This window comes from Pezoporus occidentalis, unplaced genomic scaffold (assembly GCF_034315485.1).
Source record: "Pezoporus occidentalis ecotype Australia unplaced genomic scaffold, CSIRO_AGI_Poc_V1 ctg57, whole genome shotgun sequence".
NCBI classification, from domain to species: domain Eukaryota; kingdom Metazoa; phylum Chordata; class Aves; order Psittaciformes; family Psittacidae; genus Pezoporus; species Pezoporus occidentalis.
In genome coordinates, this window is record NW_026915910.1 from 5,617,157 (window position 1) to 5,633,441 (window position 16,285).

Below are 16,285 nucleotides of genomic sequence, written 5' to 3' on the forward strand. Positions count from 1 at the left end.
TCTATTAGTGTACATGGAGCATCTCTGGGGTTCTTCAGGTGTGAGAGGTTTTATCACAAAACTGCATTGATCAACAGAAACTTCTGCAGTGGCTGGAATTTGAACTCAAACCTACCTGCTGCCAAACGTGGCAGTGTGGGCTGCACGTGCAGAATAGGCTATGGGTGAGTTGAAGCACAGTAGGGAGAAATCCCCTCTGCAGGACACCCCTACATGACATCTAAGTCCTATGGAAGTGGGCACAGGCCATGTTTGCTTGGCCAGAATCCCTGATGCTCTGCTTCATGGCACTTCAAGGGCTCTGTAAGGGTGTGGGAAGGTCCTGGCCATCACAGTCCTGGCAACACTGAGGAGGTGGATGGGATGTTCCTTCACATCTCTACACATCTCTGCCCCTGGAAAAGGCCCTTCCTGAAGGCCCTGATTCCCAGAGGCTGCCTTTTCATAGCAAGAGGATATAATTTCATTGGACCCTTTAGCAATGTCTCAAGAGGAGCAGTGAAGCTGGCAGCAGGCTTGTGGTCAGGCATTTGGTGCTGTCAGAGACCTCCTCCCTGGGTCAGGTCTCAGAGGGAATGATGTTTCTTCCCACCATCCTCATGTGAAGCAAAAGGCTGTAAGGAAAGACGTACATCTCCAATTCCCCACCTGAACACCTCCAAATGCATGCCAGAAATAGCTGCTGGATGCCAGAGCACTTCCCCTACTCATCACAGCTGTGCCCAGCTCCAGCCAGCCTTCCCCACACATATTATCTCTCTTTCCCCAAGGCCCTAGGGAGGCAGGAGAGGATGGGGGTATCAGGCTGTGCATGCCTGGCACTTACTTGTCCTACTCTCCATTTGCAGTAAACCAAGGGAATGGCATTCTTGCAAACCATCCCTCGGGGCTGGATCTTAGCAGCCACTGGGTACTGCCCCCATTATCTCTCTACCCCACAGATCTTAGGCAAGAAAAACAGAGAAGGAGGACAACATGTGAAGGAGGGATAGGAGAAGGGAAGAAGACAGAGAAAAACCTTCTGGGCTTCTCCCCACCCTCAGGGGGACATGGATCTGGGTGGGATGTTCCCTACTTGCCTGCTTCCCATGCAGCTGCTCCGGGAGACGCAATCCAAGGACGGACGAGCCACCGGTCCGACCCATGACAGATGCTCCATGGGGCTGAGGACCCTTGCAGAATTTCTCAGTTAAAGACCTCTGGCTCCCACCACATCCACACCGTCCACGGGACTGACTGCTTTGAAAGTTACAACCCCAGGTTGCAGAAGCAGCCTGATTTTGCAAATGCATTTAATGGGCTTTCTTTTTTTAATCAGGTCTTTGTGTCAGAACTGGCTCTTTTCTGCCCCCCAAGGATTCCTTGCTCTATTTTGAATATAAAACTGATCATCCAGGAGGGGGTTGGAATTGCACTTCCTAGACAACCTCGCCAATGAAAATAGCAGTGAGGAAGGAGAGAAACCCAAAAAGCACCCAGACACAAAACCCAGCAAAAGCCACAAACTATTAACAGCCATCATTAAAAATAGCTACAATGACTGTGAATGGATTGTGTTTCCACTATGCAAACCACCAAATTTTAGGAAACAGCTGAACAAACTGGCTTTGCAATGCTCCTTCCTTTCTGTGATTAGAAAAAGACCCTTTTAAGATTAAATGCATCTCATTCCAGTGAGCCCCAACCCCCTATGAACCTGTTCAACCATAGCAGTGTGGTCTAATGAATGAAGACCTGGGCAGGGACTTGTGGGTGACTCTGAGGAAGTCACTTTCTCACTCTGCCTCAGTGTGTTCAATAGGAAAACTGAAATGCTTCTGTCTTAGGAGATGAATGTTGTAAAAGAAGCAGGATTTGATTCTATCAACTCCTGAGGCTTCCCATAGGGTGCATGAAGAGCTGGCTTCTCTTAGGTGTTTTCAATATATTTCCTTTGGCTGCTGCAGAGATGAGGCCCCAAAAAACCACTGTGTAAACCTCTGTGGGTAACTACATGACACCATATTTGCATTATATGTGACAGCAGGAGGGTCCCAGCCAGCTTGAGGCTGCAATGACCTCGCAGAGTTTGCACTGAGAAGGACAAACACGAACTATCATCCACAGAGTGTGATGCACAACCTAAAGGTTGCCCACACACTGATCATGTTGTTTACAGGACAAAAGGCTTTGCAGAGCACATCTAAGCTGAGGTCAAGGCAGAGGACCTTTACTAAGGACGAGATGAGGCTGGCTGAGGACATGATGCTGTGTGGGATGGGAGCACCAGGGTGTATGTGCCTAGTGCCTCAGTACCACTACCATACACATGGCATGGAAATCAGCCTTGGCTCTGCAACTGTGCTCCGGGCAAAGGAAGAAAACCCCATGGAGGGCTGAAAGGCTATCTGGGCCATAAGCAGGGTTCTGCTGGGGGGTTGCACCATGCCTCTTACCCTAGGGGGTCAGCACAGGGTGGCTGTGAAGACAACCAGGACAGACACCCACCCCATCACCCCTCAGCCAGGTATGCTGGCCTCCTGTTTGCATAACAAAGAGATACAGAAATGAGGAAGCCCTTGAAGGTTCATCAAACTTGCATTTTACCTGCTCAACTGTCCTCCAGCTAAGGGCAGAGGAGAGGCATGGAGGTGGTCAGGTTGCAGCTGGGGAAGGAGAGATTAGTTGAGTGCTTTGAGCTTTAGAGCAGTGGCTCGTCCATTGGTGAAGAGCACATCTGAGGTACCTGACCTCTAAGGGAGCTTCACTTCCTATTTCTATGAAAAGGGAAGTTGCTTTTTTTTGGAAGCTGCTTGTCATCCACTGCTGAGGTAGAAAGAGGAGCTACAGCAAGGCGCAGCAAAGGCTTAGAAGTAAGCCAGTGGCTGCCAAGTAATCCTGAGGAGCAGGGCAACAATGTGGTTGCTCCAGACAGAAACCTGCTTCTGATCTGAGACATGTTCCCGGTGCTGACAGTGGGGAAACCCAGCAGCTGCAGCAGAGCTGCTGCAAAGACCCTTGCAGTGAGAGCCACAACAAGAAGTAAAAATAAAAAGGATTAGATACGGTGTGGTTTGGCTATTGCATCCCACGGAAGATTTCTGGTATCTAAGATATAGTGGCTGTGACTTTGCATGTCATCTGGGGCAAAACCCTTCATGCTTGTATCCCCTCTGTGTCCTCCAGGCTGGACACCTCATGGCCATAAGGTGAGACCCAGAGTCAAGAAGCCTGAGCTGAGAGAGCCCTTTTGCAATTTGCTTACTCATAAATCATGAAGCGACAGCCCAGGGATGTCCTTTGAGAGCAGTTGTAGGGAGACCACTGAGAAAGCGTGTGAAAAAGAGCGCTAAAAAGAAAGTCTCTCATGTGCATCTCCTGGGTCACTCCAGATGGGCTCCATCTGCCCCTGCTTCCCCAACCTGAAAGCACAGGCTGTAATCTCACCCAGAGAGTAAGGTCTGTCTGGTAGTGGTTTCCAACTTGCTTTCATGTCAGTTCCCAGATGTTCTCCAGCATCTTTGCAGGCCTCTGCACAAGAATGCAATCCTGAGGCTGGCTTGTCTCTGCTATCTTTTACAGTTCCTTACAAGACATTCATGAAGATCTGAGGTCCAGCCCACGTGTAAATGCCCACGGGCTCTTAGTCTTGCCACAAGAAAAGCTTCTAGGACCCACCACTCCACAGGATGAAGAAAAGGACCAGAAAATGTGGCAGCCTCCATCCAGATGACCCACAGCCCACTAGGATGACTCCACAGCCAGATACCCACACTGCATAACCTCCTTCTGTTTCGGAAGTCCAGCCTGATTGCTCAGGTTGCACTATCCACCTGTTGGGTCTCTGCTTTCCAAAAGATAGGCAGTCCCATTTCTCCTGATTGATTATCCTAAACACATCACCAGGTTTGGGGTGCAAGTCAGACACAGACATGTTGGGTAGTCCCAGATACCAAACCATCCCAAGTGCAGGGTGGTGATGGGCTCCCTCTTCTTCCACTATTGTTATTTATTGTCGAATCCCATGGACTATCTTGAGGGACTGGAATGAAAATGCAGCAGTAGCTCTGGCTGATGGTAGCTGAGGGGTGTTCTACTAGTAGGGACCTCAAAGAGATTTTGTCTGGCTCCAGTTAGAAAAAGTCTTTTTGGAGGGATGAAGTGACTTTTTTTCTTTTTCTTCTCACACTTAAATAAATAAGAGAACTAATGAGGAGAAATGAAAACATTTTAAAACAAACACCTTTCTGTTGACCTCATGGAAGTGCGATTTTCCATTGCCCAGAATCAGTGCAACTGCTTGCAGAAAATAGCCACTGGAAAAGCATCTTACACAGTCGTCTGCCCTGAGGCAGTACCAGTCCTCACAAAACCGTGCTGGAAGAATGTGTGGCCCTTGCTCCCAAGAGCCGGACCATGCTAGACATGGTGATGCTGATTATTCTGTCCTACCCAGACCAGTCTTCCCTGCCAGGCAGCTTCTACACTGCTCGTATCATGCTTATGCATGGCTACTTGCAGCAGCCAAGACCCTGCCCCAGTATTATTTCCCTTTTGATGCTAGTAAAGAAAAAAAAACCAAACAAACAAAAAACAACCCCCAACACCACTTTTTAAAACCTTATTCAAAATTAAGTGAGCTTACCTTTCAGAATTAAAAGAACATTTAAACTTAGCAATGGAGCTTGAAAGAGATAGAGATGTGGCAGAACAAGGCCAAACATTGTAGCCAGGTCTACTGCAGAAGTTATCATTTACAGCACAGAAGTTATGGGGATGATCCACCCTCGGGTTTCCTTATCTTTAATTTGGTCTAATTCTATTGTGTTAGAGCCAGGATAAATTTTATTTCCTCAAGTTTCTTGCTTTGCCAGTGCCCATACTGACATTTAAACAGCCATGGTTTCTTCCTGGTCCTGGCTAAGATTTCTCCTGTACAGATCCCTATAATCATGATTCCCTTCTGTGCACAGTTGTTATTCGTTGGCAGCCCACCCAGTGACTTTTACACAGAACACTTTTTCCCCAAAATTTCCAGGGAAAAAAAGCATTCCATGGGAAATTGCCACTCTTAAAAAAAAGTCCTGTCACAAAAACACCGTGCATATTGGCATCTGCCACTGGAAAAAGACTAATTCCCCATGCAAGTTTGCTGTACTAATGTCTCAAGCAGCTGTGGTCTTCTTCCTGTACTTCCAAAATGGTAAAGGCTAAATACTAAGAGACAGCCAGGAAAAAGTCTTGAGATAAATGTCAAGTTAAAGTTTTTATATCAATGTCTGCATTTGTTTAGTTTGACCTTCATTTTCCACTCTTCCATCATGTATTGGAGGTGACACCTCCATTTTTCCATAGATCAAATTTAACTTCTATTCAAAGACCAATTCTTAAGCATCGTCCTCCCATAAAAATATTTTTAAATGTTCTGCCCTAAATTTTCATGGTTCCAAGCCATTCACCATAAGCAGCTATTCATGTAAATGTGGATGCCATCATTATGATCAGCCACTAGAATAATCTTCCCAGGGAAGTGGTGGATTCCTTAGTGCTGGACACAAGTTTCAGCTGGGCAGGGTGCTGGCACATTTAGTCTAGATCATGCTTTGCCGAGAAAGGTTGGACCAGATGATCCTTGAAGTACCTTCCAACCTTTCCATTCTACGATTCTGTGATGGCTTGGGTTTTGGGCAAGCAACTGGCTGGGCTGAAAGAAGTCCTGCAGCTCCTCTGCCTGCAGCATTTTGTCAAGGTTTTAATTTCCCACCCCAGGGTTTCGTGAAGAAGAGGGTAATCTCCTTATGAGGAGACCTCGTGTGACCTGACAGTCCTTTACCACTAGCCACCATAACCTGAGGAAGCACAGAGATCTGAGAAGCAGGGAAGCTGTAACCTTCTGTGTACAAGGATACACCATAATGTAGTAAATTGGGACCCCAGTGACCTGGACTCAGGACTAATCACCTCTTTTACCTCTTGGCCATAGGGACCCTTAAGCAGATGGCCCAATGAGTTTTTTCAACCAGCCTTCATTCACAAAAATTGTTACATATTCAACCATCAGTAAGGCAGCCAGGATACCCCAAACAATGGAATAAATTGGAGAGACATCAATTTGATGGATGGACCACTCGGTGGATAAAGAACTGGCTGGATGGCCCCATGCAAAGAGTTGTGGTCAATGGCTCAATGTCCGGCTGGAGACCAGTAACGAGTGGTGTCCCTAAAGGGATCGGTGTTGGGACCGGTCTTGTTCAACATCTTTGTCGCTGACATGGACAGTGGGATTAAGTGCACCCTCAGCAAGTTTGCCGATGACACCAAGCTGTGTGGTTCGGTTGATATCGCTGGAGGGAAGGAATGTCATCCAGAGGGACCTTGACACGCTTGTGAGGTGGGCTGATGCCAACCTCATGAAGTTTAACCATGCCAAGTGCAAGGTCCTACACCTGGGTGGGAGCAATCCCAGGCACAGCTACAGGTTGGGCAGAGAAGAGATTCAGAGCAGCCCTGCGGAGAAGGACTTGGGGGTGTTGGTTGATGAGAAAATGAACATGAGCCGGGTTCAGTGTGCGCTTGCAGCCCAAAAAGCCAACCGTACCCTGGGCTGCATCAAAAGGAGCGTGACCAGCAGGTTGAAGGAGGTGATCCTGCCCCTCTACTCTGCTCTCGTGAGACCTCACCTGGAGTATTGTGTGCTGTTCTGGTGTCCTCAACATAAAAAGGACATGGAACTGTTGGAACAAGTCCAGAAGAGGGCCACGAGGATGATCAGGGTACTGGAGCACCTCCCGTATGAAGACAGGCTGAGAAAGTTGGGGCTGTTCAGCCTGAAGAAGAGAAGGCTGCTTGAAGACCTCATAACAGCCTTCCAGTATCTGAAGGGGGCCTATAAGGATGTTGGGGATGGACTCTTCGTTAGGGACTGTAGTGATAGGACAACGGGTAACTGGTTAAGACCTGAACAGGGGAAGTTTAGATTGGATATAAGGAAGAAATTCTTTCCTGTTAGGGTGGTGAGGCACTGGAATGGGTTGCCCAGGGAAGTTGTGAATGCTTCATCCCTGGTGGTGTTCAAGGTCAGGTTGGACAGAGCCTTGGGTGACATGGTTTAGTGTGAGGTGTCCCTGTCCATGGCATGGGGGTTGGAACTAGATGATCTTAAGGTCCTTTCCAACCCTAACTAGTCTATGATTCTAAATTTTGACACTTCTCCTCTCATTAGGTAGCAAAACTTTCATTTGCAAGCCATGTTTTTTCTATTTGTGCTCAGTTTCCTAAGTGCCTGAGACACAGGACCGGAGGGGTCCTGCATGCTGCTTTTTGACCAGTAACACTTTTCACAGCCTCCAGAGGAGCAGAAATCAGTGATATTCGGTAAAATCTGGGGAATAATTTCATAAATATGTAAATAAATAAAGAGAGGGAAATGCAGGAGTGAGATTTTGAAAGGCACATTTCACTTCTAAAGCCACATATGTTACACAGGATGGCAGAAATGGATGTCTGGCCACTTGAAGGTCGATCTGGTGGACCTACATTGCATGTGAGAGACTACCTAACTTGTGCTTCAAAGCTCTCAATAATGGAGATTTCCACTGCTCCCCATCAGTCTATCACAGCTCTCCAATTCCTATAGCCTTAAAATGACTTCCTAAATATCAGCACTAATCTCCATCACTGAAAGACCTACAACTGCTTGTCTTGCCCATGGTCGACGATATTTATACTCTCCTTCTTTGCAGTTGCTTCAGCAAATGAAGCAACAAGACTTCTTGCAAAAATTCCTCATATCATTTCCACACCTTTGCTCAACTGTGTCCCCCTCCTTCAGGCATTTATAACTGGGTTTGGAAGTTTGAATAGGCAAGCCCACAATGTTTTCCTAATTAAAACTAACCAACATTAGTAAAGGCAAAACTGCTCTGTAAAACCGCAGAAACATTGTTCTCCTGCTCAGTTGCAACTTTTTCTTGGAAACAATTATAATTAGAGACCTATTTTTTATTTCAACACAAGGGTCTGCTGTGGTTTGAGTTTTGTTTGGGGGAGAGGCAGATTTTTTTGGCTGGCCAGTCAAATGAATTCACATAGATTTAACCTCTGATGTAGAAGACAGGATAACCCATTAGAAGTAAATGGCTTGTCCAGCATGAAATACTGAAGGGCTGGTTTATGTTTGTATTGCATATGTTGTCCCTTAGCATCTCTTTTTAAGTGATAACCATGACCCTGTGTATCCTGTTTCATACAGTGATGTACTTTGAGTTTCACAGCAATGTCCAGCGGTGCAACCATTCCTTCCGCAATGAGCAGCAGTACCCTGAGGATGTAATTTGTTACAAAAACCTCTGCCAAGGCAGAATTGCATCCTTTTTTATCCCCTCAGCTACTTCTAATCTTGCAATGTGGTGTCGACCCAATGAGAAAGCTGACTTGCACCACATAAAATGAAGACGTGAATGGAAACTTCGGGGCTGTCAAAGGCTCCAGTGGGGTTTAGCCCCAGGTATCTTGCTAAATTCTTGCCCATGATTAAACCCTGTGGGCCTGCAGGAAATAATTGACTACAGGGGAGCTCACCCACATGGAGTCAACGCTTGGTTGCCCCCAGAGTCTTGTCAACCGTGGAAGAGCAGCAAGGAAACTCCCTTTTTAACAGAGAGAATGGAAAGAATGAGGGGAAGGAAGGAAGACAAATAATGATGAAGTAATAATGTGCCCAGGTGTTCCCACTCTGCCCAACACAGTGCTGTGACCCCCGTGAAAACCATGGTGACCTGACCAAAATGACAAAAAGCCTTGTCTGCACATAAATACAGCTTCAAGACATTTTAGAATTCTCATGTTGTAACAAAACTGCCACAGAGAATTAGAAGTTGAAAGGTCAGTCAGAAAGAAAGTCACAAAGCAGAAATAAAAGAGCTGATAGACTTGTCTGAAGGAGAAACAGAGCCCAGACTGTGCAGAAGTGGTATGCGCAGCCTGGGATATCTTGGGCTTATTTAACAAAGGCTAGGGAGCACATCATTTCAGCTGAAATCCCAGGGTATTAAAGCATCCCTGAACATGCCATGAGCATGGCAGAACATGAAAGTCATTAGAAAAGCAGACAAAGAAAAATCAGTATCATCTTCATGAAATTTTCACTAAAATATGTCTTGGGTCTTTCCTCCTTCATCAGAAAGTTCAGCCTTTGAATTCATAACCCTCAAGGCACAGTGATAGCTCTACTTTGGTAGAACAAATCAAGAATGGGCCAAAAGTTTTGTGTTTTTTTCACAGAGTTTTGTGCATCAGTATAACGGTAATCATAGAAACACAGAATCACAGAATCACAGAATGGTTTGGGTTGGAAGGAACCTTACAGATCATCCAGTTCCAACCCCTGCCACGGGCAGGGACACCTTCCACTAGACCAGGTTGCTCTGAGCCCTGTCCAAGCTGGCCTTGAACACTGCCAGGGATGGGGCAGCCACAGCTTCTCTGGGCACCCTGTGCAGGGCCTCACCACAAGGGAAGAACTTCTGCCTAAGAGCTCATCTCAGTCTCCCCTCTGTCAGGTTAAAGCCATTCCCCCTTGTCCTTTTGCTACAGACTCTTGTAAAATGCTCCTCTCCAATAATGCTTCAGGAGGGAGGTCTGGGAGAAAAAACAAAATGTGGACAAGAGATTAGAAGCTCTGCAGCCCTCAAGACTTCTTATAAAAATTATTTAAACCTTGACAGAATGACTAATGGAGCGTATTACTGAGGGTGCCTTTGCTGCCCTACACCTATCCTTTTTTTCTTCTTCATTTCCATCTACCTTCTCTTTTCCAGCACATACCAGAGCAGGGATTGTGTGCATGCACTGCATGCTGCAGGGGCCCTCTCTGCTGACAGTGTACGCACCTCATCCTGCCGTTGCACTTTCAAAATCAATTAAATATCACAGCATTCCTGCAAGAAAGGCAAGAGATACCCCCATTTCTCTAGTGGGATAACTGAAACACCTTGAAGAGCATTGCCTTGCCAGGCACCACTGGCCACGAGGCACCGAATACCAGAGGAGGTCTGAGATGCAAATACCATGCAACACTGCAACTGCTTTTCCTTCCCAGAAGTGGCATAGCAAGCAAGATGGCTTCCGAGAGATCCAGGCTCCACGTCAGAGCACTGTGGAATTTTGAATCTGGCCTAAATTTTAATCAAGAATGAAAGTTATGAACCTAGTGTAGACTCTGCATGCATGGGGATGGGAACTGACCAAAGGGCAAAACATAAAGTCCGTCCTCCCCATGACTCCGCTGGAGATCTCCAACTTGCCAGAAGCTTTGTCCACAACCAGCTTTAACCTGACAATGGCTTTACCAGCCTGAACGGAGGAGCTGATGGAAACAAAATATTACCTCCAAGGAGACCATCCAACCCATCAGCAGGGCAAAAGACAGCAAAGATCCTCCACCTCAAATGGGCCTCTTGGCAGAAAGGGAATTAAAGCTTCAGCCTTCCTTTCTACCACGTGCGGCACCCATGGCTCCAGCTCAGCAAAGACTGCCAAATTGGAGCCTGAGCATTCAAACTTCCACTTCCCCTTAAAATCAGAATTAGGTTCCTGATTTCACTTTCTCCCGTCTCTTTCACCATTCCAATGAATTCAGCTGGAAGAAACTCATTCACGCCTTGCTATTTATCCATCTACTTTTATGCTTTTTAAGAGAAAGAGATTTATCTGTGCCCAAGAGGGGACCTGCAGGGCCAGTGGATGACTTAGAGCATCAGTCCCACCTCAACAAGCACCCCAATTTCAGGACTGAAACACCGCCAGAAGGAAAGAAAGATGTGCACCCTGCCCCAATCCGTGGCAGCAGTGTGGCCCATTGAATATCCTTCACCCAGTCTTTTAAGGGCTTCATTACCACTATCTCATAGATGAGCCAATGATCTAAATGATCTAAGGGGATGCACCCAACGGAGCACCAAGCAATAATCAGGCAGCAGGAATGAAGCAAAATTGCTGAAAAACTGTTTGCACTTACCTGGTGGGTCCTATGTTCCGATTAAATCATGTCCCACTTGATCCTAGCTGTCCATAAGAGTTCAAAAATCCCTCTCAGGGTGCACACTTAAGAACATAAACAGTGTCTTGATAAGTTTTAATCCTTAAAGCAGGTAGAAAGAGAAACCCTAATTTTAATTGGTGACATCAGTTGACTGCTGTTAGTGGTTTCCTGTCGATAACAGCTGAATGACAAATCAAACTGGTTTGTTATAGCAATTAAGAGCTGGTAGTATAACCACACTGCTCCTTTAGCGCTAATGTTAGAACAGTGTCTACCTTAGAAGAGCCGTTACCCACAAAGGCTCGGTAGGCTATAAAAAGTACTGTCCTGCTACAAATGATGCCCTGAATCACTGTCATTCAGGCTGATGTGACTTGAAAATCATCCCCTTGAGCCACAGGGTGTAAAACTGGTCTGCAGATGGGAGGAGAAATATGGGGTTTTGAGTTTTCTAGATTGGCCCATTCACAGCTAAGATCAGCCTGGGCCAATAGGAGGCATGGAGATACTTATTGCATGCACTTAATCTCTGGGAGAGCTTATCTGCAGTCAGGTTCTAATCTGAGCAGTTTCCCCTTTTGTAGTCAACTAGGTTACGGGGCTGTAATCTCACTCACTTTCCATTTTCAGGTTCTATTTCTGCTTAAAATCTCACCTAAAGAGCAACTTCATCTCACTCTGCAGAGCTGGCTGCCTTTCAGTAATGAGTACAAGACAGCTGATGCCATTGAGGGCATGGGGGTAAGAGAGTTACGGGAGAGAGCTGACAGCACATCCTCATATCTCTTGATCACTTGTATGTAATATCTTGTAAGATCTGCCTTTACTCTGTTTTGTGCAATCAGCTACTTGATGTATTGCAAAAAGCTTTGCCTGCGCTGAGCTCCCAGTGCCCACCTGGACCTGCTGTGGGCAGAGACCAGCTCAGATCTCACTGTGCAGGTGCCTTTTGGTGCCTGCTATCCCCAAGGGTCTTTGAGCACCATGCAGTATTCCATCACTCTCATTCCCACTCTCATCAGCAGGATTTCAGACCCACCAACCTGGCTGAAGGTCAGGAAGCTGGTGTGTGTCACCTACTGATCCTGCTGGATTTTGGATACAGCCTCACCATGTCAAGACAAGAAGAAAGGCAAGCCAGCCAAAGAGGACAATAGGAATCCTGCCTAAGACTGTTTGACCAACAGGCTGCTTGTCAACTCTTTTTTGAGATGGGTGATGGCAACTTTATGTAAGAGAAGTCTGAATCTTGAGTCTCAGTCCTGCAGTTCTAGGTAGCATCAGTGCCTGAGGTAGCAGCCTGCTGCTAATGGGTGACTAGGGGATGGAGACAACCTCCAAAGCATGGATCTGTCTGGGACAGTGGTTACTGGGAGTGCTCTGTAAAAATCTGATTTAATGGCTCATTCCCTAGGCTGAAAAAGCAGCAAGCAGAAGAATGTAACAAACAACAACATTTCACTTGTTTTCATTTAAATGTCCCCCCAGAGGGTCAGTTTGATCTAGGAAGATGAAAAAAGAAGTTGCTGTGCTGACAAAAAAGGTCAAACCCAATAATTTGTCTTTCATTTTTGGCCCTGAGCTGAAGCTGTTGTCCAGATTAAGTTTGTCTGGCCACAAAGTGTTGAAGTGAAACTCTGTTTTCTGACAATCAGTTACAAATCCTGTAAATTTCACCCAGCTCTTGACATGAAAGTGAGTAGAAACTGACTCTGGCACCAAAGGGGATGACAAGGACAGGGGTGCTGCAGCTTTCTATTTCATTGTTCATTCATCCTGACTTAAAGCAGGTATCTGAAATGGGCTTTCCTTATCTTTCCATTCCTCGGCTCAGGAAGCCAAGGAAATAAATTGAGAGTAATCACAGAATTTCTGAACTGAAGCTTGAGGAGATGGTGTCCACCCAAGATACCTCCATTCTTGTGTTTTTCAATGAAGATGCCTTGACAAGGTAGCCAGGTAGAACTGGAAGAGGAATTTTTGGCTCACTAGCAGTCTTGGGAAATAATTTACAACAAATATTTTTGGTGAAAGTGGAACTCAAGTCCTTTTTCCAGCAGAGAAGCAATAAAAGCTACATATCAGTCCTGAGATTTTAAATATCCTTTACTTTTATGGGTTACTGCAACAAACCGGATTAGAAGGTTTATCAAAGGACAATCATTACAAATGAGCCACTTCAAACCTTCAAAAAGGTTTTGATTTTCTTTGGAAATGATTTCTAGTTCTTCAGGGCTTGGGAACTTTTTTGGAGTTGGAAGGAGAGATAACCCGCTAATACACACTTGCAAAATGAGTTCTGGATTCAGGAAACGTGTTTCTTTTAACCTATGAAAAAACAAATGGGCTGAAAATTCCCACCATACTTTTGATAGGACTTCAGGCTCAATTGCCCTTTGCTTTTGTCTTGGATAATGCCTCACCTGGGAGAAACCCTTAGAGAAAATATTGCTGATACCCCAAGGCAACAAACAACACAAAAACCACCACGATGTTCCATTACGGTGAAACTTATGAAATCTGATTTCCTGTTGATGCTTTGGTGTTTAATACCCTGTCGTGCTCACCACGAAGCTTTTCCTCTGGTGGACTTAGTCTTCTCATGCCTTTGCTCAGCAACCTCTTTGCATCTTTGAAACATTTCCTTCTCTACCAAACTCAGCTAGAATTCACCTGAAAGTTTACAAATTATTTGATGGGAGGGGTTAAAGGATGGACCAACAATACAACTGGTTTGGAAATTCATAGGAAAACAAAATATATATATGAATATGTAATATATATAACAAAATATATGTGTATGAAAATACATAAGAAAGAAGCATAACAGCTCACAGGGATGGCATTTGCATGAGGAGGGTCAAGGTTAAGAACTATTCCAAGTAGTGGTAAAATATTTACAGTTCTTTGCCTTGAAGCACTTCACATACCTCCATCTTTCCCCTGCATCCCTACATCACCACTCTTCCTCCACCTGCCTGCAGGATATATGGCCCAATAGCCAATTTACATCTTGCTTGAACTTGTATTATGCTGAAATAGCCTCAGCACTCCCTGACTCTTTATTCTAGGTTCCCAGAACCCTATTCCTCCCCATGCCCCATCCCAGTAATTGACAGCTAGTATACAGCAGGTTCAGTCTGAAGGTGGGGTCAGGCAACCCGTTCCATAGGAAAAGCAATTCCTCAGTCCCAGCATGCACATCATGTTAGCAGGAAGAGCAGTTTATGCTCAGCATCATCCAGAAGCAGAGCAGCACCGAACGCATGGGTGCAGGGGCTTGTCCTTGCAGTGGGTTATTTCACCTGTGTTGCTCAGAAACCTCATGCCATCCCAGCTGAGAAAAGCCAGCTGAAGCCGTTAAACAGCTGACCCAGACTAAACAACAGAGCACTACTGAAAAAGGCCAGCCCCGGGTCCCTCAGTGGTCCATAATCAGGAGCAGCCAGGGGACCACAACCCTCTGCCGGTCTTCTCTAGTGGCATCAGTTCCCTTGGGGTGACCAGGGGACGGTATTAGCTGGAGACCTACTGCCCTCTGTAGGTGCCTCTGCCACATTTCCAGGATGATGGGCTCCCAGGTGGCCCTCCAACCATACCAGAGGAATTTCCTGGTACAGGTCCCTGTGCAGGGAGTGAAGGCTGCACTGGCTATGATATGATGGTGATGGTTGAGATCTACCCATCCCAGCCTGGGCAGGCTGAGCCCCAGGGGCTTGCTTTGGGGTGAATGTGTTTATTAGTAACTGAGAAGCAACCATGGATGCAAGATGCTCCCACCTCATGGTCCCACAGAATGGCCACACACCCCTGATGGGAGGTCCAGGTCTTCCATGTTCTGTTGACAGGATGCCTGCAAGGAGAAATCACCCAAAGCCAGGAGCCAGGGCAAGAATCAGATGGTTCAAACACAAGCTGTGTTGAACTGCTGCCATTATAGCAGAGGAATGGCCATTTCTGTCCATTTCAGGTGTTACAGAAGCAGCTCAGAAGGTCCAGATAAGATTCAGCTGGCTATAGGGCACATCTACATTTACAGCATTTGTGGTGCTCAGACTGGCAAAGGATATTTGGGTTCCCAAGAAAATCTGGAGGGAATTGTCACTACAACAAGCAATTCCCAGCTTGGGCTTTGCAAAACCACATACTAGCAAGGACCCAGGCTTGGATCCATGTGTTCCCAAGTATTCAGGAGTCAGCTGGAAAAGCTGCTGTTTTCAAAGGTGCTGTGGGGTGTAGCCCTGGGAACTAGAGCTCTGAGTGCAACAGAAAGGCCTGACTGTATCTGAGCAAAAGAAGAAAGTCTGAGCTATAACAGTGTTGGTGTTGCATAGGTTTATTTTGACTCGTCACACCTAATCTCAGGTGCCCACTCGTTGGGGTTAAAGCCTCATCACTGGGAGCATTGTGGATCTTCAACAGTTCCTCACTGCAGTTTTTTTGGGTGAAGACAACTTAAACAAGATAAATACAGGCCAAAAAACACTCAAAACCCATGAAGAGACCTCAGAAGGACGTGGCTCCAGCCTTTCACTGGTGTCTCATGGCAGCTCGTTTGAAATCCATTACACAACTAAATTAAAAATAAACATTTACAGAAGAGGGAGCGGGTGACAGTGTGTGGTCTGTTACTGCAATGAGATAAATGTCCAGCCTCGGAATCAACACCTCTGCTAGTAAACTAACCCATGCTAGACCTGCTCCCTGGCCATAAGGCCGACTGACCCTGTCTGGCTACATCCATGCAGTCACAAATGCTCTTGGCTATCAAATCTGGGTGGCTGAATCCAGCTTGTCTCTCGGGAAGGGGCCCTGATGTTGCTCATTCCTGTCATGAATCCAGCCATGTCACAATCCCAGCAATGTCCTGGGATTGCTCATCCCACATCAAAACCAGACCAGGGTTTTGTGTCCTGTGCCTGTGCCCATTCCTGGCACTGTTTGGTTCAACAGCACAGACCCAGATTTTGTTTTGATGAGGTGTTGCAGGAAATGCTGAACCATCCATTTGCTGCTAAGAGCTTAAATGCAGCTGTAGATCAGCATCAGATGGTTTTAGCATGAAGGCAACAGCTCTTCCATCTCCCTGGTCCCTTTCCATTGCCAGCATCCCCAGGAAGGGCGGGTGCAAGCCGGCGGGTGCCTGCTTGCAGCACAGCAAGAGCTGATCACCAGATTTGAGCTTGCATATGCGTATCTAAAATCTGACAAAAAAGGGTGCTGGCAAAGCAAAAAACATAAATGAAAACATTTAAACTACTTCTG

The 16,285-nt window shown here is 46.2% G+C and overlaps 1 protein-coding gene across 2 annotated transcripts in view; it reads right to left on the reverse strand.

Annotated features, from left to right (window-relative positions):
• Positions 1 to 11,450, reverse strand: part of BLK (BLK proto-oncogene, Src family tyrosine kinase) — a 44,819-nt gene extending 33,369 nt beyond the window's left edge. The window contains exon 1 of one of the 2 annotated variants that reach the window (XM_062638556.1): positions 10,997 to 11,450. Coding sequence is in view for 1 of the 2 variants with exons in the window: in XM_062638557.1 (XP_062494541.1) it covers positions 1,080 to 1,159 (80 nt within the window). In the remaining variant the exon portion in view is untranslated. Of the gene's footprint in view, positions 1 to 1,079; positions 1,278 to 10,996 lie in introns of those variants that run through there. The other variant, XM_062638557.1, reaches the window with a different exon arrangement.
• Positions 11,451 to 16,285: the final 4,835 nt, after the last annotated feature.